The sequence below is a fragment of the Trichomonas vaginalis genome, chromosome II (genome assembly GCF_026262505.1).
Source record: "Trichomonas vaginalis G3 chromosome II, whole genome shotgun sequence".
Lineage (NCBI taxonomy): Eukaryota > Parabasalia > Trichomonadida > Trichomonadidae > Trichomonas > Trichomonas vaginalis.
In genome coordinates, this window is record NC_067204.1 from 4,762,957 (window position 1) to 4,788,806 (window position 25,850).

The window sequence follows — 25,850 nt, forward strand, 5'->3', positions numbered from 1 at the left end:
TTTATAATATTAATATACGATTTTTATAAAAACAAATATAAAATTAATAAAAAATATCAAAATTAATATTGATATTGATTCTGACCTGAGTAAAATTGGTATTGGTTACTCATCTGTTGATCGTTTTCATCTAAAGAAGGAGAAGAATTCTTAAATATCTTATCTACATCAAAATTCTTCATTTGGTACTGATTAGAGATAAATTCTATCATTAATTCGTATGAATCATTGAACATCTTCATTTGTGGATTGTTTTTGCTCTGATTATACAAACTAGTCAAAGAATTAAAGAAAAATCCAATTGTTTCCTTATTTATTGTGTTGCTATAGATCAAATAAGGCAAAGTAAGGCATAAACTTGGAGCATTGTCATATGTTATGTATTGGTATCTATTAATATTAAAAGAATTCATCAAATTATAGAAATTATGGTATCCTATATCGAAAGCAACAGTGTTTCTCGGTGTCATGTCCAAGTCATTTGAGTTTAGAACTGAAATTTCACTTCTCGAGAATTTAATTACATCAAAATTATTTGGAATCAAATTTTGACTCATAACATTGGGAGAAAACGTCAAATTAAACTGTATTCCAGTATAGAAATTCTTATTCGGTTGTTTTGATATGTAAACAACCATTGCAAAGTTCGAACTTCCGCTGAGACAAATTTGGGTGTCACTTTTTTCATTTTTCAGTAACATTGGCAATTTTTCTCCATACAAATCAATTTTATGGTCCAATTTATTGAAATTGGAGTCATAGACAGATACCATGAATGTATCATTAGGAGAAGCATACTTTACATAGCTTGTTGGTCTGAAATTCTGATCGATGTAAAAGTTAAGATCAGAGATTTTTATGTAACAAACTGTTTCGAAAATTGTGTAAATGAACTGGAACGGGAAAACTAAATCATTTATGGAAATACTTCCTTGGAGAAGATGCTGTCCTGGCTCATTGTTATTGAAATTGATGTAAAACGTAATAAAATTGTCTTTGTAAAGCCATTTGACACTGTTCATTAATTCATCTGTCACTTTTACAAAGGGAACTTCCCCAGTCAAATCAATGTAATGAATTGAAATTTCAAATGGAGTTACTTGTATATCCATTACATGTGAAACATTTATGCATATCTGTGAGAAATTGGAGACTGTTGCATTTCCTATCTTTTCACAGAACAAATGATCCAAACCATTATAATACAAGTTTTGATTTAATTGACTACTTTGATTTGTTTCAATAACTGATGGAAATGATTGAGAATTACTTGAGTTAGAGTTAAGAACTGATGGAAAAGAGTTGATTTGATCAGGATAAGAGTTCATGAAAGTGTTTTGTTGATTTGTTTCTTGGACAGATTGAGGTTGATCGAAATATTGATTACTGTTACCAATGATTGAAGGAAATGATTGTAATTGGTCATCATAATTAGTCATTTCTTCTGGATAGTTGTAGCTGTAATCATTATCTTTGTTTTCTTCTTGGTAATTATCATTATTTTCCATCATTTCAACAATTTCATTTTGACTAGAATCACTTTGATTCATTTCATTTTCATTTGCATCAACTGATTTCATTTCTTGTGAATCAACTGATTTCATTTCTTGTGAATCAACTGATTTCATTTCTTGTGAATCAACTGAATTAGTATCAATTGATTTTGTTTCTTGTGAATCAACTGAATTAGTATCAATTGATTTTGTTTCTTGTGAATCAACTGAATTAGTATCAATTGATTTTGTTTCTTGTGAATCAATTGATTTCATTTCTTGTGAATCAACTGAATTAGTATCAATTGATTTTGTTTCTTGTGAGTCGCTTTGTTGAGAGTCAACTGATTTTGTATCATCTAGTTTGATTGGATTGAAATCAACTAGTTTTTGTTCAATTTTTTCAGGTTTAAATTCATTTTTAACAATTTGTTTTGGTTCTTCTTGTTTTTGTTTGTTCTTATTTTGTTTCTTTGATTTCTTAGATGACTTAAGAGTTATTCCACCATAAACAATCTCTTTTTCTGGTTGTTTTGGTTCATTTTCTTCGATTTTTTCTTCAATTTTTGGTTCGATTTCTTCATGTTTTACAATTTTTGTCTGTTGAACATTTCCTTTTAGATCCAAATCACCCCAACCAATGTTTTTCTTCGAAACAGCTTCAATGAATGGTTTAACATCAGGTTTCGATTGTTTACTATACACTTCAATAACTTCCTCTTCTTTCTTCTTCTTCGGTTTAAGAGAGAGTTTTGCCCAACCATTTTGAACTGGTTTTATTTCTTGTTTGACTTCTTCAACAACAGGATTATTTTGTTTCTTTTGTTTCTTCTCTTTCTTTTTAATTGACAATCCTCTGTAAACACCACTTTCATCTTCATTATTATCATTATCATTTGTTTGTTTCTTTTCTTGTAAATCTATAACTTTAAATTCATCGCCACCTATAATATAAGCAGTTTGATCTTTGAGTTCTAAAAATGACATTTTTTGTTTCTTTACATCGAAAACAGAAATTGTTGGTTTCTTTTCTTTTGGAATTGGAGTTTTTGGTTTTTCTTCTTTGATTTTGTTTGTTTTGGATGATTTTGATGGTTTTTTATTGGTCTGTTTTGCTGCTTCTGGATGTTCATTGTTTATATACTCTTGGAATAAGTCACTGGCATCACATTGAAGAACTAAATCTGTAATATGTGATAAAGTGAAGTGACCAATTAATTTTTCTTGATTTTCATTGTCAGCAGACATCATTACATCAACGATATTTGCTTGGAAATGCTTTAAATTGTCAACAGATGTGTAGTTCTCAGCGAGTTTCTTCAAGATGTCCATTTTCATGTCAGAATCAATTCCAGAAATCGTATCAAAACTTTTAGAAATTGAGCGAAAATCATAGTCATAATTTGCCATGTTTTTGAAATCAATTCTCCAATCTCCAAAAGTAAAATTCACTCCAGAAGAATTAGGAACTCTTACTGGCATCATATTGCTAGTAAATAACAAACATTCGTTGATGATTTCGAAGCTTTCTTTCGATAAATATCTGATGTTAGAATTAAATCTTTTCTTCACGTTTTTGATGTCTTTGTATAATGGATATTCTTTCATCTCTTCGCTGAAAATATCTGCGGCGATCTTCTCTATTTCAGGAACAACAGAAAAGTCAAAGAAAAGAAGTTTGTCAATAAACGGTTTTTCATTCAATTTTTGATATAAAAATGTCAAAAATGAAATTGCTTCATAACTTTTTTCTTTTTGGAACATGTCCAAGAAGAAACAACACGCGGAGTATTTGCAAACGCTTTTATACCACTTGAAATCTTCGATTTCGTTCGAAATTTTGATTGGTTCTGCGAAATTTAACTGATTTCTCCTGAAATCTCTGTTGATATAGAAATTAACAAGAGCTTTCATGAATGTTTCCCTTTCTTGTGTATAAATACCAATGATGTTGATGAATTCCAGCTTCAAAAGCGTCATTAATCCTTGAATTTCTTCATTTGATGTAACTTGTGAGTTAAAGAAGTTCGTAATGGCATCAGAAAGGTCGTTTGACTGTACTTTAGACGCACTGATGATGATTCTTTGTAAAATATGTAAAACGAAATAGTATTGTCGTGGAGAAATTTGATCTTTCGATTTTACTGATTTTATCTCGTCAATGACCATTGATACCATGTTAAGAAGTGATCTGTTGCTCGCGAATGGTGATTTTTTTGTGTTGGAAAGTAGTTTCCAGCCAATAAAATCTTGTAATGAAATATTATACGAAGGTTTCAACGTAAGATCGACTTTTGGTAGGCCAGCTTTGACAATAAGGTTCTCTATATCTGGTTTATATTCTTTATTTTTGTAGATAAAGCTTGTAAAGACCTTTTTCATGTAGTCAAATTTGAATCCGCTGTATTCTTCATCGTTAAAGGTTTCGTTGTTGAATATGATACCAAATTTCCCGTCTTTGGCGATTGAATTTATCCACTGGCAGAAAACATACATGTTTGAGTCTTTTTTGTAAATTTTTTCGTAACAATTGTAGATTTTACTGTCGATAATTCGCTTTAAGTATGAATCTACTGTTGTATTTTCTTTGTAGATGTTGAACATCTCAATTCCAAGATTCGGAAAACCGAATTTTGCATTATGAAAAAATAAAAACGTTTCATAATTATATCTGACATATTCGTTGGGAACTGGTCGTACGTGTAGGTTATAAACTATCATTTCATCAAGAGAATATTCATTTAATTCTTTGATTCTTTGGTTATAATCGACTTTGGCGTCGAATTTTTTGTATAACTCTTGAAATTCAGTAGGGGATGGTCCTTTTGGTGGCTTGGCTTCTGGTTTTTCACTGCTCATTATAAAGGATAATGGATGAAATGAATTAAGAAAAATGATGTTCGGCCAAAGAAAAACTATCGTTTTTATGGCGCTTTTATTTTGGATACAATTTAAAGCATGCGGTTGTGAATCTATGTGATTTTTTGATCTCAAAATATCAAAAATTTTCAAGTCTTGTTAAAAATTTATAAGACATGAATATAATGCCTTTGCATGCCATATTTATGACTAATGTGGATTTCCATTTTACAGGACTTGACTAGAATCATAGTCAAGAATTTGATTGCAACTTCATTTTTCTACAATAGTGCTTGATTCATATCATAAATTTCAGAACATAAATCATATGTATATGATATGTGTATAGATGTTAAAGATACAAAATTTATATTTTAAAATATCAATAAAAATGTAAAAAATTAGGGTTTAAATGTTATGTTACAAGATAAAATTACTTTAATTCATAAGGATATCAAACTCATCCTTTGAATTTGGATCTGGATATTTAATTTCTTTGAAAGAAGGATGTTGAACGAGAGTTCCCTTAGCATTTCTAATAGCACCTCTAAATGCGATAATTCCATGACGAATAAGTGTCATGAAAGCGAACATCAAAATAACCAAAAATTCGATCAAAGGAAATGCGCGTTTTACAGGACGTGGTAATGTTTTGAGGTTTACTGCATCATATTCATCCTGTTTTCTGCCATCTTTCCATGTATTTATGAAGAATCTCCTTGTAGAAACGACTGCATTTGAAAGTTTTCCTTTCAATGAGAGTTTCCCTGTCTTAACAATCTCACCAGTCAAAGAACGTGTTCCACAGTATTGAATACTTATGCTATCTCCGTTATCTGACCATGCAACAGCGTAGTTTTTGAGATTTTCAAGTGAGAAATCCTTCAAAACTTGGCTTGCAACGTATTGTTGCATGTAATTTGTGCGGTCAAGGTTATCAAGACAATTTGTTCTGACGACTCCTGCTTGAGATTTCGTAACTCTGCCTGAAATAATTTCGGAATATCCGATTTCATCGAGATACTTCTGGATTTCTGGTAAAACTGTGGAGACTTTCTCGAAGTTGTTGCCTTTGCAAATTGTGTTCATTGGGAAATGAATAACTTTCACTCCTTTTTCTTGATTTCCGTAATGTAAATACAATTTTGTAAGATTTCCTTCCTTACGACCTCTGTTTTCCGTTAAGCAGATGCCAACAATTGTGTCACCATATGATTTGCGCAAAAAATTGAAGTGCGCTTGACAATCTTTTTTACAATTACTTGTGGAACCGATAACAACTTCTGGTTGTGGTCTAAGATCTGGATATTGGGACCACTCAATCGGAATAGAACCACGAACTTGAACAAATGCGTATGTTGTATCGGATTTTACGATAATTGTTTCTGATTCAACGAAATTTGCAACAAAACCATCACTATCTGCACCTCTTGCCCAATATCTTGGTCCATTATTCTTGTTTACACGTCTTGAGATAAGGATAAAATCGAAATCTGGAGTTTGGAATTTTTCGATGTTTCCGGCGATAAAATTAGTTGTATTATTCTCAAGTCCGAATCTCATAGCATTCGATTTGGCTTCAAAGTTCCATGTAAATAAGTCTCTTGTAACTTCATGTTTCGCATTTTGTTGTTGTGTAAGAGTTAAATCTTGTTTTTTACTTGTGTAAAGATTGCATAACTTTAGTCCGTTGAGAATCAAAGAAGAGTATTTATCTTTAGACTTATCATTTGAAATTTGAAGAACTATTAAGTTAGTAGACTTACGAATTCCAAATTTCTCGTAAATTTCTTCTGATTTGAGTGATAGAGCGCAGAAAAATGCATCGTCAACAATATATATGCCAAGAAAATCTTCGAAAAATTTTTCTTTCTCTGGATTAAAGGCAGGATCCTCACCTAATCTAACCAATTTTGCTCTATCAATGGCAACAATGCCTCCATCTTTAAAATATAATCTGAAATAGTTACTGTTGTAACGAAGAGAATTTTCCATCAACAAAAAATGATAAAATATGAGGAGATCAGAGGGGAAAAGAAGTTTAAATGAGGTAGCCTAATCATTCTATTCAAAGAAAAGAAAATAATTTGGAAAATATTTTAAAATTTTGATTTTTAACTTTTAGTTTTCGTAAGTTAATCAAAAACATGGCAGTTATTTAAACAAATTAGATAAAAGAAACGTTTAGTAAAATAAAACAATCTATTCGGCCTTTTCCTTATCACTGCCCTTATCAGAGCGAGTGTCATGGATTGAATCCTTGTTGAAGAAGATTCTCTTGAGGGCGCAGAAGATCTGGTAGCCCCAAATACAGTGGCAAACATAAAGACCACCGAAAGCGCATCTTGCGATGAAGTAGAGCTTGGCGTGGTGTGGCTGCTCGAGCTGCTGTGTGCAAATTGTGATGAGAATTGTAAGGCATCCGAATAATCTTAAGTAAATGAAGGATGCGGCGAAGCAAACCATCAAAATATCTGAAATAAGCTTAAGACCAATATAGTTCATGACCTTTCCGGAGTAAAGGAAGATATCAACCCAATCATGGAGAAGCATGATGGATAAGCCGCCAACTGGACGAGCAACTAATGCACAGCCTGTGATCATTGTGATTGTGACAAAGTGGTGAGCAATAAGCATCTTAATATCCTTTGTTGTGCTGATCCAAAAGACATCACTGAGATAGTATGAAGCAAAGAAGAAGAAATAGATCTTTTCGAGGTGAGAGCAAACAACTTTTGGACCTGTGCAGGCAATATACTTACCACAGTCAAGGAAATAGAATGGGCAGTGGAAATATGGTCTTTGTGAGAAAGCTAAGGTACCAAGGATGGTAGAGCAGACATAATGGACTAAATCGAAGCCGCGGTGGATAAATTTGTAACGAAGCTTTTCATTAATTAACAATGATAAGGGCTTGAGGAAGAATTGGCTCAAGAATAATCTGTAAATAGCATAGGCAGCAATTGTAAATGGAGCATAGATTAAATCATCTGCACCGATTGTAGTTTCACTGCGGCAGTAATCCGCAATATGCATGAATATTAATGAGATGGTAGGTTCTCAAAAAATTTCAATGTTTGAATGAATGACCTCATTCAGAATTGATTACGTAAGTTCGCATCATCATAACAAGATCACATAACCTTTTCATGTTTGATGTTTGATGTTAATTACTTCATTTAGAATGGTTTTCCTAATTTTTGCTCTCAAAAGCTTCCGCACAAATTTTTCTGAACCCACTATCAAAGGATTCAGAAAATATTTTCATTACTGAAAGTTATTATCAAAACTACAATATTAGCTAGTCATGATGGTAGGAACTTGACAGTTCATTTTCAAAATTTTGATTGAAAAAAATCATTTCAATAACTTCGTTATTTTTGGATTATCACGAAACCCCACCGGGAAGATACAAATTATAAGCATTTCTTTATTATCATTAAATAGTCTGGCCTATTTATGGACAAATAATTCAAAAATTGGCTGATTTTGGCGAACAACTTTCGAAAAAATTCAATATTTCTTTAAAAGTTGCATTAAAGTTAAAATTAATGTGAAATATCATTTCTATTACATTAATATATACTTAAAACTTTAATTTTATGAGTCTATTATTGAAAGGTTGGTCTTGGAGAAAAAATCGACCAGACCAAACTTCTAAATCGTCGATTTAATTACTGCGTAGCAAATTTTTACAAATACAAATAATCTTATCCAGAAAAAGTACGGTTTAATATCTATTGTCCGAAAATTTACAGAACTCCTAACTTTTAAGATGGGGTTTTGGAACATCTGAATATGGATTCTTTATCCATCTATTCATTCAAGCAATATTTATCTGATAGTTCAGTAAAATACCTGATTGACCAAAAATTCAACGAATTCAACAAAACTATCATCGCCATCATTAATACGAGTTAGAGACATGATAAAATGAACCTTAGTTACTATTACAAAAATTTGAATAATAATGCCACTAATAAATACAGCTTTTGGACGTTGTCGAAATGATAAAATGTTATGGCATCTTATGTTTTAATTTTACATAATCACCATATTGTTATAAGTATTATTCAAAGCCTATTTTTCACTTAATAAGATCAATATTTTGCTTTTTCGATATTTATCCTTTACAAAATTAATACACAATGGAATTGAAGCCAATTTATCAACTTGAGAACGATATGACTCGATATCAATTGAGTAATTTCATTTATAAATCATTTGGAATGTCCAATTAGTTCCTTGAAATATTTAGCATATGTAGATGATATGATTGAGATATAACGAGAATTTGTTGTTTCAACGATAATTTCGGGAAAAAAATTATCTGATCGAAATTATTTAATCAATATCTCAGCATTACTAACGTTTTGAAATTATATTTTCAACTTAGAGAGATAAAATATTTTTTTTACGGACCAATGTCAGTTTTTGAATATTCAAAATCTTATCGTATTCAAGATTTTCTCAAAAAAAATTATCGTTTGATTTTAAAAATAATTCGGTGTTATTTTAAAAATGCAAGTTCAAGATTATTTGTTCTTCTCAAATTTTCTGAAAATTTATTGGAATTGTAGGCCCTTTAAGATTAAATCAACAAAAATGTAAGAAATATTTAATCATAATGATGTGTAAGTTATTTGCGCTGATATCCTTAGAAAGCCGTTGCATTTCAATCAAATATACATTATCTAATAAATGTCTTGCTTTTTTCTTTTCTTCAGAGTAATACTTGCTGCAAAGTTCAATTTTTCTGATGTTTTAACAGCAGATGGTATTGATATGTCGCAATTAAATAAATGGAAGGAATTAAAAGTATTACTTTCAAATTTTACACCTGAAACTCAAATCGGTAACCTTTTGTTAGCTTCAGTAAACTATACTAGTACAAAGGATAATGTTTCTAGTCCAGAATATTTAACAACAGAATATAATAGATTTTACCGATTTTTCATTGATAATCAATCTCGCATCCACGAATTTCCAAAAGGCAACTCAAGTTCATTTAATTTCATTACAGATATTGTTTCGAGACTCAAAATTCAATTGTGGTTATATGGTTTTAAAATATTTAAGATAAAATCTATAGCTAACGATATATCCGAAGGCAAAAATAAGACAACAGTTGAGAGAGTTGTTGAAGCAACCAATTTATCGCTTTCTCATTATTTTCATGCTGCCGAAATAGCCAAAAACGCAATGCTTTTTAGCCAGTTCAAACTTAAAGATGCTCCGCCAAAGATTTTTATGAATTCTGATAAAATTATGGAAATGATCACAGATATACCAAAATCAATAGAGGATGATAAGATAAATCTATATGAAGTGTGTTTACATTTCCATCATTTGATGAAAGGAATCATAGATCTCAAAAACGGATCAGTTCTTTTTACAATGAAATCATTATTAGCTGCATTGACACTTTACTCTAGAATTGCACCTGAAAGCAAGCACTCATTTAAGTATCTTGCTAGTTCATTTATTAGTGCCTATGATAAATCCAAAAAAGAAGCAGATCTTTCAAATCCTAAAATTCAATCGCTCATTACAAAGCTAGATCCAATAGTTGACAATCTAAGGAATCAGCTCAAGACCCATGTCATAGAAGTTAACTCTTCTGTACGTAATTTTGTTTTCAAAAACATGAATTATGCAAAACCTAACTTTAAGCTTGTGAGTTTCCTTATACCCCACAATTATTCATTTTTATATGATGATACTGGCTTAATATCATTATTAAGAGAAGAAAAAACAGATTTATTCAGGCCATTCATAAAAACTATCATGGGAAACAGCCGTACAAAAGATATGATTACTACATATTATTTAGCAAAGGCAGCATTAGTATATTTGAATAATCCTAAGCGCGCAATTCCGAATTTTACAATGTCTTGGTCAGATAACATCACTTTTGCTGCCAAACACTTCAAAGATATCAGGACAACAACAAAAATCAATGAATTGTTGTCAAGAATCAATGTAAAACCAATGGATTCAGTAACAATTAAAAATGCAATTTCTGAATTCATTGAAGGACTGAAAGAAATAGAAAGTGTATACCCAGGATTCATAGGATATGCTATAGACTTTCTAAATGACCTAAAGGATGTATTAAAAGATGATATAGCTTTAGGAGAAATTTTACAGATACATCCTATTGGAAGATCATTATCATCGTTCATAGAAGCAAATAATAAATACAATGATGGTGTTTCTATTAAAGATGCATATTGGGATTTCGACATTTTAGGTGTTTACGTCATGCGAACAATCCAAGCATGGAAAGATTTGAGTTTATGGAGTGCGCCCAATCTTCTGCATTCGATTGTTACAAAAACTGAAAAAGCAAAGAAATTTTTAGAAAATTTCGAAAAAATTTGGAGACTTTTCCTAGATAACCAATGCGAAATCAACAAAGATGATATAGATTCTATTTATACCGGATTTTCTGATTTTATTAATAAGATGAAACCTGGATTTGAATATTTCATGATGACGCCAACAGAGTTGTTCTATTCACTGACAAACATTAATATTTCAAGATTCACAGAATCATTTTATGATTCTTTGTTAGAACTACAGTCAGGAAAATTGAAATGGGAGACATATGTTAAATTTAACAAGATGTATTATGAAGATTTATATGAACCTCTATACATGAAATATGGAGGAGGAAAAATCACGAGATTAGTCAAAAATATTCTAATTGGACTTGCTGTTTCCGTGATTTTTGTTTGTCTAGTTGTAATAATTATTTTATATGTTCTCCGGAGCAAACTTCATAAAAATGAAAGTGATTACATCATTCAGCAGGAAAGTGTTAACTCCGAAGTCGATGAAAATGTTATGAAATTTAATATCTAAAGAAATATTTATGTATTGATTTTTATTCTTTTTTAATTCGATAAAATAAGATATATTATGATATTCCTGGTGTTGGAAAATAAATATAGGTTCAATTTTATCAGATATCTTTTGGAAAATATATGTATTTATATGCAAAAATGTCTATACATATATAATGAATGATAATGGTTTGCTTTTCATATGTTCTAATAAAATCGTTATTTAAATTTCTGCATGAAAACTAAGATTGTGAATGTCGTAATAAGCATTTTTTGTTGTCTTTACTAGCAGTAAGTCAGATGATTTCATATTCAAAAATATAAACCTGATTAGTACACATTTTAACAATAATTTAAAAATAAATAATAAAATATAACATTAAACAAGTGATGAGATACTTTCATCTTTGGATTCTTTGATACGTTTCTTGTAATATGGATCCACGTCGTACTTTTCAAGAATGTATTTCAAAATTTCGACATTTTGATTTTCAATTGCAACATCTATGCAGGACTTGCGGTCGTAATTGTTAATTTCATAGCTAGCTCCATTTTCAAGAAACATGATAGCGAACTCATTCAATTTATGTTCGATAGAATAATGAAGATATGTACCACTCTGGCTGCACATAATGTTTAAATTAACTCCTGATTTAATTATATCGCGTACTAAGTCTTTGTTTTCTGCTTTAACTGCCTCGAATAACACTTTCTCTTTTTCTGTCTCTTTAGATGGGAACGAAACTGGTGCAGCATTAATGTACCATCCTGTTGTGGACTTAGGACCATGATGAGTACTAATGTTGGAAACAAACGAATTAACAAGCTGTGGAGAGTTTCCATCTTCTGTTGAGCCATATGTTGGCAAAACATCAGGAATTACATCTTGAGGTATATCTGTTGTATTGTCGACTAATGGTGAATTTGAATTTAGGTCTCTAGTAGCGTTATTATCATCATTTTCTGCAGCTACCTTTGCTTTTCCACAGGAAGAGCATAAAGTTATTAATACAACAATTGCTATTAATGATGAGATACCAATGATAATCAAAAACATTAATTGAATAAAATGAAAGAACGTTGGGATTTATTTCTGACAAATAATCGTTATTTCAGTTTTTAAATGGAATTCCTAAAACAACAACCCATATTGGTTTCTTCGATTAACGACTCAGTAATCAAAGATTTTGCTCCAAAAGTGACAAAGAAATTTTCTCCGCATGACATTCTTCTCTCTGAAATGACCTCAACGGTAAATAATGTGATATGAGATATGCAACAATTGCATTACTATGTAAGATACAATTTTAATGTATAGATGATATTTTACAAAATAAAAAAATTAAACTACAATCGCTTCCTTCCTGCCAAAATTTTGGCCTAAAACTATATGTGAAGACTACACATAGCGCGTATATGTAGAAGACTGAGTTTGGGGAAAATCGGCTAATATAATATTGAGTTATTTTAACATCGCGAATTATATATAGAAATCTCTTAAATATCTGCATAATACCATCCAATACAAGAAGTGAATCAATATCATATCATAAAATGAATCTAATATCAAAGCGATGAAGTAGAATTGATATAAAATACAATTTCAGTATAAAATTGAAGCTTATTATATCAGTATTAAGTTTGGAAACTTCATCATTGAACTAAAATTTTAGCATTGTGGGTTAAAACATCTAGTTTGAAGAAAAAATAGACTAAAAGCATGATTTATACTCTATTCATCTCAATGTTTTACTAATTTAGCTTATGATTAATCATATTGTAATACATTCGTTTCAATATTGCAAACTATTTTGGTTGATATTTGTGAATGAAAATATATTTTAAAAATTATCATTAAATTCATCGTATTATATGATAGGAAATAAATATTTGATACTCGTTATGTTCTATTTCATGGTTGAAAATTCCAAAAAAAAATCGAAAAATGAAAAATAAATATCTAATATTTAATTTTTCACCTGGAAAAATCGATTTTGAATATTTTTTGGAAAACAACAATGATGTATTATTGTTCAAAGATTGAATTTAGATCTTTTCTAAGTGTAAAAAAACAATAAATTTTGATTTTGAAATCAATTTTTTTTTATTCTCCAATAATTTTAAGTTCATCTCTCATACATTGTGATAAAAATGATATATGTATTCAGAGTTTTGTTAATTTTAAGGTTTACGAGTGATGGTACCTTCAATTACATTGTTATTCAAGAAAGTATGCAGAGTATCATGTAAACTTGCCTAACTAAGCTGCAGATTCACAATCTTTCATAAATTTTATCTAAAATTTTATTTTGTACGATAACAGCTAATAAATTTTAATTTTTCTTTGATTATTTTGACTATAGGTATAATATCCAATGAAAATTCAAAATAAATATAAAATTCGTTTTTTGGTGGGATGGATGCGTTTTTCGTCCATCACTATGATTTTTATCACCCATATCCGATAAAGTTATGGACGACAAGCGCATTCCCATCAGTTCCATACCTTTTAACATATGATGGTGTCAATCTTCGCTTATTCAATTATGAAACTAACCAATGCATAAAGCAAAGAGATTATTTAACACATGATAATCTTTCATCAGCATTTACAGTTCATTCAGAGCTATATCCTTCACGCGTTATCTTCGTTATTATACGAGATCGAAGATCATTAATTGCATTCGACGAAAATCTTGTAGAAATCCCATCACTTACGTTCGATACTACACTAGTAATACTTTCTTCTGTATGGTCACAAAAAATGCAGAAGTTATTCGTTTCAGGAAATTTTGGATGGTTAAGATGCTTAAGTTTACAAGTCAAAAACTCAATCAGTGGTACACTTGCTCAGTGGGTTGCTGATTGGTCTTCCCATGAGAGGAAAAATTGGGTTAATCACCTTACTCTTGATGAAAGAGATAGATTTGTCATTGGATCTTCTGAGAGTGATATCATTGTATTCTCAGCAGATGATGGCTCGTTCGTTTTCAGATTTAATGCTTTCCATGCTTTTGAAATAAGTGCCATTCAATATTCAAACGACAGACATATGCTTTACACAGCATCAGGAGATGGACTTATCAAGTGCTGGCGTATATTTGGCAAAAAACCACAACTTGCGCAAACAATTAAACAATTACAACTCGGTCCTATCAAAATGCAACTCGATGCTACTGCTCTTATATCAATTTCTCATGAAAGAGTGTTACGACGTTATAATATAATGACAGGAAATTTAATTGCAGAAATAAATCTCGATATCTCTCATTCGAATGAAGAAAAGAATGTTGAAGCAGTATTAGATGTACAAACAGCATTTTTCAACAAGCATCAATGGGTTTTTGAAAGTGAAGGAATAAGAATTATGTCTTTTGAAACACTTTACGCCCCTGTCGAGCTTGCTGTATGCTGTGACTTAGTTTCAGACATTGCTGTATCATCAGAAGGCAATATTTTAGCCATTTGTCGAAATAATATTATGCATGAAATTCATCCTGACGGAAACAACATAGAAACATATGATATTGATGCATCTATTGTAGAAAATCTTCATAAGTCACATCCTGTTACAACAAAACTTACAAAATTCATTATTGAAAATGATATTTTGTATTTAGGTTACCAAGGAGGTGAAATAAAGACATATGACTTCAAGAATAAAAAATGCAATGAAATGCTTGAAACAAATAAGACTGTTCCTGTTACTTATATGTCAATTGTTGATCATCTCTTTGTAGAGCGTCATGTTTACTGCCCAGCCGACGGAGAAAGGAAAATTCAGAAGATGCTTTTAACAGATTCATATCCAGGAGCATTCGCTCTTTACTGCAGCAAATGCGATAATTATGTTGGCAGCTGGAAAATAACTGACAACTCCATACTTCAACTAGCCCAAATACCGAATGGCAAGCTGATGATTATGCTTGAAAAGAATACAATATCTCTCTGGGAAATGGCAACTCAAATTCAATGTAAAAGTTCTGTTCAATTTGATGAATTCGATATAGGAGCAAGTTTTGTTTTTGCAACACCAACAGTCATTTTCGTTGCAATGACAAACGGAAAAGCTTCTTCCTATGAAATCCAATTAGATGACAATCCACAATTAGTTCATAGCCATACAATAGCTGTTTTCAAGACCCCATTCATGAAGATGCTTCCAACATGGATATTAAAGACCAGTCCCGAATACAAAGAACTTGATGAAAAATATGATTTGGAAGGAATCGTTTGCTGCATGAGTACAGAGGACAAATTTACTATTGTTGATGCAACAACAGGTATTATACAGTTTACATGCAGTTTACCACGTCACAAATCAATGATGAGTTTCGGATTAGTTCCTTACAAACATTTATTCATCGCTGTATCAATAGATCAGAACATCAGACTTCTTGAGTATCCAACGTTCAAGAGAATCAGGCCAAAAGTACAAGAAACAGATGAAGAAAAAGAAGAACAAGAAAAAGTTTCTTTGGCTCCAAAACCATTCACTGATGATGATTACGAACAAATGACATCCAGATCAAACAGAAGAAAGAAAGAAGGTGAAGAAAAGGAAGGTTCGTCAGTAAGAAACTTCAGTGAAGAAGCATTTGAAAAAGCTCAAAAAACTCGTTTAGTTTTCAAAGAAAATGATACAAAAACATTTCGTTTTGAATACGATAACGGATGGCCAAGAATTGTTGTTGATGATTTGAAGGAAGAAGAAGAACTGGAAGAGGAAGAAGAACAAAAAGAACATTCTCCTTTCTCAGCATATGATACTCCGAAAGAACTTTCTGATAATGAAGTTGAATTTTCTTTGAAAGATCAAATTTTTGTTTCTGATATAATGAACATGAATGAAGACATGCAGAAAGAAATCGATGATGTCACAAGACATAACCATGAAGTTTATAAAAGAATCATGAAAGAAAATCCAAAAGCAAGAGAAATTTTGGAGAAAAAACCTTTGAAGAAAATCACTGAAAAGTATTCCTATGATTTATATGATGATGACGATGATGATCTGTATGATATCTTCTTATCATTAGATGTTACTCATCTTTCTACATCATCAAAGATCAGAGTGAACTCAAAAGTTCATTCTCCAAGAGAAAAAATCGATGTTTTGAAGTTGCCGAAACAAAAGGCGATTAAACCAATTGGCCAGAAGAAACCACACAAGAAAGCGATGAAGAAATACATGATTCTTGAATTCCAAGATGGAACAAAGATAAAAGCTGATGAAAAGATGATCAATTTGTTGAAAGCAATGACACAAGACAGCAATAAAAAAACAACAGGATCAAATGAAGAATACAACACTCCTGGTTTAATTTTCCACAGAGCTTTAGTTGATTTGGATAAGAACGCAAAGGAAAAGAAGAGAAGGCAAATCATCATTGAAGAACAGAGATTAATTGCTTTGCCAATTCAAACAGCTACAACAGGAGGAGTTTCAATTGGTGCTTCAAACAAAAGATATTTTCCAAAAGGAACAATCTCAAAGTTTGTTGTTAATACAACAGGTGGATCTTCTATTGTCAACATCAATCAGAAAGGAAACATCTTGAAATCTCCTTTCTTCCATTGGGAAGGAGTCAATTTCTCGCAGACAGGAAGAAAGAGACATAGAAGGAAGAAATATAAAATCATGAATTTCAATGTTGTCGGTGAACATGTTATCGAATACGAAGAAGAGGAAGATTACGTGTACGAAGAAGAAGAGGAAGAATTTGAAAGCGAAAGTATTTCAACAGCATCTAAAAGTTCTCATGAAAAAGCAAGTGTAAAAAGTTCTTCTTCAACAGTTACACCAGAAAAATCTCAGCCACAAGAAGAAGATACATTTGGTGAAGAAGATACTTTTGAAGAGAACTTGTCACCAATTCCTTCAAAGATTAATTTGTTCGATAACTCTGATGACAGAGCCAGAAGATTAAGAGAAAAATCTCCAAGTGTAAAAGCAATTTCCGATTTGTTCGGAACATCAGATAATCCTCTTTTGGATCTCCTCAATAAGACTGAACAACTAACAACAGACCAGATCTTGAGCGATATGCACAATAACTATCCTGGAGGTCCTGTTGAATGGAGACCTTTGGAAGCAATTCCAAAAGTGACATCAAAGAATGTTTTCAACATTGGAGGTTTGCATATTCCTTCAACTCTTCCTGAATCTGAAAGACCATTATCTCCAAGACTAGTTGATCCTTTGATGATGCTAAACAGACAAATGAAATTGGATGATAATGATTTGAGTTCGATTTCTGAAACTTCTGATGATTTAATGGCATATTCTGACATTTCTTCTGAGAGTCTTTTGTACGATGAAGAAAATTCATCATCTAAAGAATCAATGAAGGTAAAGAAGAATACAAAGGAGTTATCACAATCACAGTATTTCATTCAAGCAAGTCTCAGAAGAAATGATTTTGCTGCTTTGCGAAAATTGCTGGATGAAGATGGTTTGATTGATGAAAATGATACATTTATTAATTTGCCAAGATGGCAGCCAACTGTTGAATTCAAGCCAAGACACCAACCTGTTGAGAAAATACCAGGAACAAACAGATCAAACAAAGATAAGAAGAAATCTCAAATCCAAAAACAAAAAGAAAAAGAAGATACTTCTGGAATCAAAATCGAACAAGTTAATGCACAAGAAATCTCTGATGAAGATGATATCGACATTGATAATGATAATGCAGTTCTTCAGAAATCAGAATCAGATGAAACAATACAGAAACAAAAGAATGATTCAGAAGAAATCGAAGAAGAAATAAACGAAGTTCCAAACGACGAAGAAACAGAAGAAAAACCGAAATACAAAATTTCGGAAGGCCTCAAGAAAGAATTCAAGAGAGAAACAATCCAAGTTGCTAAGACTAAAGCAACAACGAATTATTCAAACATCAAGTACGAACACGAGAAAAGAACTCCTCCACCTCTACCAGAAGAAAAACCACAAAGAAAAGCTCCAGAACCAACAGAAGAAGAGCCAAGGATCGACAAATCAAAGCTGAAAATCGCCGAAGGAATGCAGATAAAGAAGAAAGTCAAGAAGATCAAAGTTGTCGAAAAGAAAGAAGGAAAAGTTAAGAAAGTCAAAGTTGCAAAAGAAATGAAAGTTAAACCGAAAAACTCAAAAATCAAAAAGGACAAAGTTAAGAAAGGAAAACTTGTTAAACCAAAGATTGCAAAGTACAAGTTCAAGAAGTTCAAACCAATTAAAATGCCGAAGATAAAGAGATTCAACTCTTTTTGCGCCAAGAAACATCCAGTTAAAAACGAATATTTCGAAGAAAAAGAATTCCATAAAATAGTTCATGATAAGAAGGCAAATAAAACAGCCATGTATTTGAGTGACGAAGAAAGGAGATGGGAAGAGGAAGAAGAAGAAATGGAGTTAAATCAAGGTGAAGAAGAGGAAATCCAAGAAGAGGAAGAAGAAAATTACGAAGAAGAAGAGAAACAGGAAGAAGAAGATTTGGAAGGTTACGTTTATGTTTACGAAGAAGAATCTGAAGACGAGTTTGATTTATTGGCACAGAAAGCTAAAATGAAACAGAAAGAAGAAGAAATGAGAAGAAGACAAGAGGAAGAAGAAGAAAACGAAAAGAACAAACAGAAAAAGAAGAAGAAAAACCAAAAGATGAAGAAGTCTTCTCGTAGTATTAAATCCAAGAAATCACAGACAAATAAAACTGCAAGAAGTTCTAAATCGAAACAAAGTCACAAATCACATAAATCTTCAGAGGAAACAACAGAAGAAAAGATTTTCGAGGAAGAAGAGGAAAAAATTGTTGAAGAGGAAGAAAAGAACGAAATCATCGAACAAAATGAAGAAGAAGAGAAGAAGGAGAACGAAGAAGAGGAAGAACAGTTAATAACTGTTAAGAAGCAAGCGTTTAGAAGACATTACCAGACAAAGAAGAAACCTGTTGTTGAAGAACAACCAGAACAAGTTGTAGAAGAAAAGAAAGAAGAGGAAGAGAAAAAGGAAGAAAAAATCGAAGAAGAGGAAGAGGAGGAAGAAGAATACTACGAAGAAGAAGACTATTACGAGGAAGAAGCTGTCAATGAAGAAGCAATTTCACTTGGAGAATTGTCAGCAAAGAAGAAACGTCCGAAATCTAAAGAATTATTAGAAGCTGAAGAAGCGGCATTACTTGAACAACTACAAGCACAGACAACAGGTGATGAAGTACCCCAAGATAATCTGCTTTTGGGACTCGGAACTCCTAAAAAGAAAGATGATCAACTAAATCTTTTTGACATTCAAACAGATTTACCAAGACCAACCCATTTAGGAGAAGATGTTGGATTGATAGAATTGGATGGTGACTACTTTGAATCAAGAGAGTTTTGCTATCCTCCAACAAACGTTTTCTCAAAGTCAACAAATGACCTCTTGAAGAAGAAATTGAAAGAAAAGAAAGCTGTTTCCATGTTTAAGGAAGTTGATTTGTCAGAAGCTCAACCTATATACTTGTCTCACTACTGCCCAACTTTATTTGATAATCATACTGGAAAAATTAGAAGAAATTCTATTTAATTTGTTAATAAATTGTTTTGTTATGTATATTATTCAATCAGGAATACTCTATTTTCGTTATCATTTGAACCATCTCAATTTCAAATTCTGAATTTTGGATATAGGCTATGCATCAATCAAGATTTAGTAGAAACTATCAAAAAGAGGGGAGTTCATTTGTAATATTAACAAATTATAAGATATTTGAAAATGAAATCTGGAAAAAATGCCAAATTGCTAGAATCTTATTTTCGAATCATGCAAATTACTTTATGAGTTGCATTGTTCATACTTTCTGATTGTATGTTTATTCATTTTTTATAATTTTCGAATGGCAAATACACCATGCAAGATATTCATAAACAATTTACCGACAGATATGGATACCAATGCAGTATTTAAATACTTTTCAAGATATGGTGAGATTCTAAAAGCTTTTGTGAAGTGTGGACCTAATGGAGTTTCTAGAGGTCAAGCTTTCATTACATTTAAAAAGAAATCTTGTGCACAGGATGCAATAGAAGATTTAAATGGTGCAAATTTCGAAGGAAAAATCCTCAAAGTTGCCGAAGCATTCACTCAAACCGATTATGTTAAGGATCCAAGAGTTAAAGGTAAACTTCCACCGTTTGAACTTGCTCCTGATATTATGATAACTCCAGAAATTAGTCAATACAAGAATATGTTAGAACAACTTAAGCAAACTATTATTCTCGCATCCCAAATGTAGTTACACAATAGATAATTAATTATATCCTACTTACATTAGATATTTTACATATTTCAAGATTTCATATACCAATACCAAAAAATCTAACTACAAATCATAATCTAATAGTTATACACAACATGTTCTTACTTCCTTATGATGTTTTATAAATAATTTCATATATGAATTTTATTTGCTTTTTTATTCTGAATATAATGAGTGGATATTTACCGTTACTTACATATCTCAAAAGGGATATGATTTTCAATAAGTTATTTAATATAAAATTAATATTAAATGAATTTTTTGGTATTTCAATGCTGCAAATATTCTTAATTTCATGTAGTAAATTTTATTCCTAGTTAACAAGATAACTGTTAGAGATCATAACGAAAAATTGAAGTTCGAAGTCTATTTGCTGGCAAATAAAATTAGTATTAAATCATATATGCAAAATATAACTTGTTGTCCAGTGGACATTTATTGGCTAAACCTTTTGAAGCAACAGTCCAAATTCTGGGAAATTTAAAAAAAAAAAAAAAAAAAAAAAAAGGTAGTGGGGCTTCCAGGCACTTCGTGCCTTCTAGCCCTGAGGATGTTTGATATAATGAAGTTTTTTTTTTTCTTGGGGGAGAGCTTCCGGGCGCGTTGCGCCCTCTAGCCCCCGTAGATGTTTAGCATAAATGAAGTTTTTATTGTAGGGCTTCCAGGCGCGTTGCGCCTTCTAGCCCTTAAGAAATTTTGCCCAAGACCCAAGAGGAAGACCGAACCCCAGCCGACCAGCCGTTGACAAAACCAAAACACCAAAAATAATGTTTAGGGTAGAAGGTTAGATCTAACCTCTTTTCTAACCTCTCGAATTTTCATGAAATTTACACCAAAAATATATTTTAGGGTAGAAGGTTAGATCTAACCTCTTTTCTAACCTCTTTTCTAACCTCTTGAATTTTCATGAAATTTACACCAAAAATATATTTTAGGGTAGAAGGTTAGATCTAACCTCTTTTCTAACCTCTTTTCTAACCTCTTGAATTTTCATGAAATTTACACCAAAAATATATTTTAGGTGAAGAGGTGAGATCTAACCTGTTTTCTCACCTCTTTTCTCACCCTCATGAATTTTCGTGATTTCTTCGTAAAATGTTTTGTCATGATTTCATCGTAAAATATTTTGTCAAGACTTCTTCGTAAAATATTTTGTCATGATTTCATCGTAAAATGTTTTGTCAAGACTTCTTCGTAAAATGTTTTGTCAAGATTTCATCGTAAAATGTTTTGTCAAGACTTCTTCGTAAAATGTTTTGTCAAGATTTCTTCGTAAAATATTTTGTCATGATTTCTTCGTAAAATGTTTTGTCATGATTTCATCGTAAAATGTTTTGTCAAGACTTCTTCGTAAAATATTTTGTCAAGACTTCTTCGTAAAATGTTTTGTCAAGACTTCTTCGTAAAATGTTTTGTCAAGATTTCTTCGTAAAATGTTTTGTCAAGATTTCTTCGTAAAATGTTTTGTCATGATTTCATCGTAAAATGTTTTGTCAAGATTTCATCGTAAAATGTTTTGTCAAGACTTCTTCGTAAAATATTTTGTCAAGACTTCTTCGTAAAATGTTTTGTCAAGACTTCTTCGTAAAATGTTTTGTCAAGATTTCTTCGTAAAATGTTTTGTCAAGATTTCTTCGTAAAATGTTTTGTCATGATTTCATCGTAAAATGTTTTGTCAAGATTTCTTCGTAAATGTTTTGTCATGATTTCATCGTAAAATGTTTTGTCAAGATTTCTTCGTAAAATGTTTTGTCAAGACTTCTTCGTAAAATATTTTGTCAAAACTTCTTCGTAATGAGTGTAAATGACCCAAAAATATATTTTAGGTGAAGAGGTGAGATCTCACCTGTTTTTTCACCTGTTTTCTCACCCTCATGAAACTCTTGAATTTTCATGAAATTTACACCAAAAATAATGTTTAGGGTAGAAGGTTAGATCTAACCTCTTTTCTAACCTCATTTCTACCCCATATGTCCTTACTGAAAAAGTATGTGTTCCATCTGTCAAAAGCCGCTTTTTAACTTCACTTAAAATGCCACGTAAGCTACGTAAGAATATACGTAAGAGGAAGGGAGCATTGAAACATCCAAAAGTAAAACTGACACCACAACAACAGTTGCAACAACAAATGCTGAATGACCCCACTATGTTGCAACAAATGTCAAGCAACCCTATGCTTTTAAACCGAGTTATTGGTGCACAGAGTGGAGGTTTAAGAGCGGCACTTTTAGCGAAAATGGCAGGCTATGGTGGAGCTGCAGACGGAACAGCCTATAACCCTCAAAGTCAAATGAATTTGAGTTCACTCAAAAATCAAATAACAGATGTCAAAAAGTCAAACATAGACATACAGAAACAAATAAGTGAAAACGAAAAGAAACTAGAATATGACAGACACACAAAGAAACTCAATGAGTTAAACGTAGAGAAAAAGAAGAAAGAAGAACAACTGAAAGAACTAAGTACAGAGGAATATGCGAAAAAAGTGTCAGAAAAAGCAGCAGAAGTAGCAAAAATGGAACAAGATGTTATAAATTTGAAAAACCATACTACTCAATATAAAGTACTGAAAGATGAAGAAATAAAACAAAAAGCCCTGAAGACATATATGGATAGCGATGAGTATAAAAAAGAAGTTGAAGCAAATGTAAAGGCAGAAAAACTTTTACAGTTGCAAAACCAAACCGTACAGTATGAAAACTTAGCACACGAAAGTAAAAATAACGACGCAGCCATGCAAAAGGCAATGAAAAGTGCAGAATATATAAAAGCTAATAATGACTGGTTAGATGCCCAAGCCAACGCTAAAGCAGCCCAACTTATAGGGTCAATAAGGACAAAAATACAAGCGGATGAAGACAGTTCAAATGAAGCTTTAATGAATGCTGACTTTAAGAACGCCTTCGAAGCTCTTCATAGTAAGGTGAAACTAGTGAACGACTTCTCATCTGGAAAGAAACTGAAGTCTGAAGGTTTCGACAAAGAGTTAAAAGAAGTAGCACAAAATATGACGAAAATAACAGATGCAGCAACGAGACAGGCAGTTCAAAGTGCCTATGACGCCGTTAGAGCAACTGTTGTGGAAAGTCAAGAAAAAGAGTTACAACAGACCAAAACAGACCTAGTAAATGCTTTCTTAAAAACGAAAAGTCAGGTAGGACATTATGCTGCAGATGGAACATATGTGCCAGCTGGTGGAACTTATATACCAGCTGGTGGAACTTATATACTAGCTAGTGGAACTTATATACCACCAAACCCTCCAAGAGAAGCACCTGCACCAGGACTACCTAAAACATTTACATCGTCACATGGACACAGACGCAGGCATGCAACAAAACAACAACAACCAACAGTTCAAAATCCAGCACAACAACCAACAGTTCAAAACCCTGCACAACAACAACCACAAACAGAGCAAGGACATAAAAGAAGTAGAGAACAAGGAAACCAAGAATTCTTAAAAATGCTTAAGGAAGATTATGGTTACCCAGATACTCTTGACTTTAGTGACAGATATAAAGAAGCTATTAGAAAGTTCAAGGAAGGAAATACTGACCCGAACCTATTTAGCTTTATGGCTCAGCACCAAATGGGATATAATTTCAAACCTGGAAAATACAAGCTCGCTAAGGGATATGATTTAATAGCATATCATCCAAATGACATGACTGAATTTACTCCGAGATATTTGGTGTCAGAGCTAAATGACAATTCAACTCTCTTCATGAAACGCGTAAAAAATAGAGACGGAACGAAAGAAGAAAGGTTTATGAGTCCGGATGACTTAGATAGGGAACTTTTTAAAAACGGTCTCGGAATATATGAAATGCCAGCAGATGAGGTACAAGAAACTCCACAGGAAGAAGTTCAGATACAACCAGACATGGAAGAAATAGTTCAGCAACAACAGCTAGAAGAGCCTGAAGGAAACGAACAAGTCCCTCCTTTGGAAACTAACTTCACAGAACTAGATGAAGATTTGGAACAGCCGAAAAATCTTGACCCTCAACAAGACTATGCGGAGAATATGGAATCTTTCCAAGAGTCTAAGAAAAATTCGGCTGACATGGTAGAAGAATATCGAAAAATGTTCGCCGACATACAAAAGGCTCCAACATCAGATGAAAATATTCAGCATAGAATGGAAGTACTGAAAGATAATGTACACAAATACAACAATCCTTTTTACTTACGACCATATAACGTTCAATCTTTGGATGAACTCGGTGAAAATAAAAGGTTAAATTTCAACAAAACATATAGAAATGAAACATTGTTTAAAGTTCATTCAGAACCTAGCCAATATGGAAACAAACCTACTTTTGTTTCTGCAGACTATGGAACTACAATGAGATGGGGTCATAAAGCTAATCCGGATAGGTGGTTCATAAACTTACAACCACAATTCCAAGAAGTTGTAGACGCAATGGAAGTGAATGGTGAACCAGATATAGCTGGTATTTTCAGCGCGGCTTTAATGCCATTGAAAGATATGAAAGATGCAGATATTTTGAACCAGTATGAAATGAACATGGCTGATGGAAATATAACACCTGACGTTCTAGAACATTTATCTCAAAGAACTACACAGAACCATAGAGATGGTATATTTGGTGAAGAGTTTAGAAAGAAAGTTAAGGAGAGAGAAGGAAGAGAACCTATTGTACATGACCTTGCAAACGAAAGTTTGCAAAATGTCATAAAAACTTACTTTGCAGACAATGAACCGAGAATGGATGAATATTTAAGAAAACTCAAATGGACAGTACCAAATGAAATGTTAGTATTGAAAAACATGTTCCTTGACAAAATAAAACCAACTACAGAAATAAATGACGCAAGACTGAAAGATTGGGTAAAAGCTTTCCCATTCACAAAAGATATTATTGGTAACATGGAAAGAAAACCAGAATGGCTACAAAAACATATATTTGGAAACGAGCTTATTCCATATGGACAAGCTCTGTTTGAAGAGCTTGAACCGGAAACTCAGGAAAGAGTCATGCAAACAATACGCGAAGACTCAAATACAAACTATGACAAAATCTTTCTAGGATATAGGTTACCTGAGATGGGCGACCAGAGCCCAAAGGCAAAAAGGACATGGGAAATTTACAACATACTAGGTGAACATGAGGTAAAGATGCAACAACTTGAAGCAGAGGGCAAGTTACCAAAAGCGACACCAAAGAAGAAGAGAAGAGTAGAACAAAGTGAAAGTAGTGAAGAAGTAACTTCATCTAGTGAAAGTAGTGGCAATGAAGGAAAAAGAAGAGTTAAAAACTCAGTCAGGAAGAAAGTAAAGCTTGGTCCGAGTGGGTTCTATTATGACACATAAATTCAACTATTCTATATTTTTACCCATATGA

The 25,850-nt window shown here is 32.1% G+C and overlaps 8 protein-coding genes across 8 annotated transcripts, besides 1 other annotated feature; 4 read left to right on the forward strand and 4 right to left on the reverse strand.

Annotated features, from left to right (window-relative positions):
* Positions 1-19: 19 nt before the first annotated feature.
* TVAGG3_0487540 (uncharacterized protein) lies at positions 20-4,513 on the reverse strand (the record flags this gene model as incomplete). The annotated part of the gene is made up of 1 exon (XM_001312354.1): positions 63-4,352. The coding sequence occupies one exon, from the start codon at positions 4,350-4,352 to the stop codon at positions 63-65; it is 4,290 nt and encodes a 1,429-aa protein (XP_001312355.1).
* Positions 4,514-4,774: 261 nt separating this feature from the next.
* On the reverse strand, positions 4,775-6,347 carry TVAGG3_0487550 (phosphatidylinositol-4-phosphate phosphatase protein; the record flags this gene model as incomplete). Its single annotated transcript, XM_001312353.2, has 1 exon — positions 4,791-6,347. One exon carries the CDS (start codon positions 6,345-6,347, stop codon positions 4,791-4,793), a length of 1,557 nt encoding a protein of 518 aa, XP_001312354.1.
* Positions 6,348-6,508: 161 nt separating this feature from the next.
* On the reverse strand, positions 6,509-7,398 carry TVAGG3_0487560 (sphingosine N-acyltransferase Lag1/Lac1-like; the record flags this gene model as incomplete). The annotated part of the gene is made up of 1 exon (XM_001312352.2): positions 6,555-7,388. The coding sequence occupies one exon, from the start codon at positions 7,386-7,388 to the stop codon at positions 6,555-6,557; it is 834 nt and encodes a 277-aa protein (XP_001312353.1).
* Positions 7,399-9,053: 1,655 nt separating this feature from the next.
* TVAGG3_0487570 (uncharacterized protein) lies at positions 9,054-11,219 on the forward strand (the record flags this gene model as incomplete). The annotated part of the gene is made up of 1 exon (XM_001312351.1): positions 9,054-11,219. The coding sequence occupies one exon, from the start codon at positions 9,054-9,056 to the stop codon at positions 11,217-11,219; it is 2,166 nt and encodes a 721-aa protein (XP_001312352.1).
* A 22-nt stretch (positions 11,220-11,241) lies between these two features.
* Positions 11,242-12,280, reverse strand: TVAGG3_0487580 (Ankyrin repeat family; the record flags this gene model as incomplete). The annotated part of the gene is made up of 1 exon (XM_001312350.1): positions 11,580-12,257. The coding sequence occupies one exon, from the start codon at positions 12,255-12,257 to the stop codon at positions 11,580-11,582; it is 678 nt and encodes a 225-aa protein (XP_001312351.1).
* Positions 12,281-13,616: 1,336 nt separating this feature from the next.
* Positions 13,617-19,745, forward strand: TVAGG3_0487590 (chromatin assembly factor 1 subunit B family; the record flags this gene model as incomplete). Its single annotated transcript, XM_001312349.1, has 1 exon — positions 13,617-19,745. The coding sequence occupies one exon, from the start codon at positions 13,617-13,619 to the stop codon at positions 19,743-19,745; it is 6,129 nt and encodes a 2,042-aa protein (XP_001312350.1).
* A 310-nt stretch (positions 19,746-20,055) lies between these two features.
* Positions 20,056-20,621, forward strand: TVAGG3_0487600 (RNA binding; the record flags this gene model as incomplete). Its single annotated transcript, XM_001312348.1, has 1 exon — positions 20,056-20,454. The coding sequence occupies one exon, from the start codon at positions 20,056-20,058 to the stop codon at positions 20,452-20,454; it is 399 nt and encodes a 132-aa protein (XP_001312349.1).
* A 339-nt stretch (positions 20,622-20,960) lies between these two features.
* Positions 20,961-25,850: part of a mobile genetic element that runs on past the window's edge.
* On the forward strand, positions 22,511-25,819 carry TVAGG3_0487620 (protein of unknown function, DUF4106 family; the record flags this gene model as incomplete). The annotated part of the gene is made up of 1 exon (XM_051236069.1): positions 22,511-25,819. The coding sequence occupies one exon, from the start codon at positions 22,511-22,513 to the stop codon at positions 25,817-25,819; it is 3,309 nt and encodes a 1,102-aa protein (XP_051093893.1).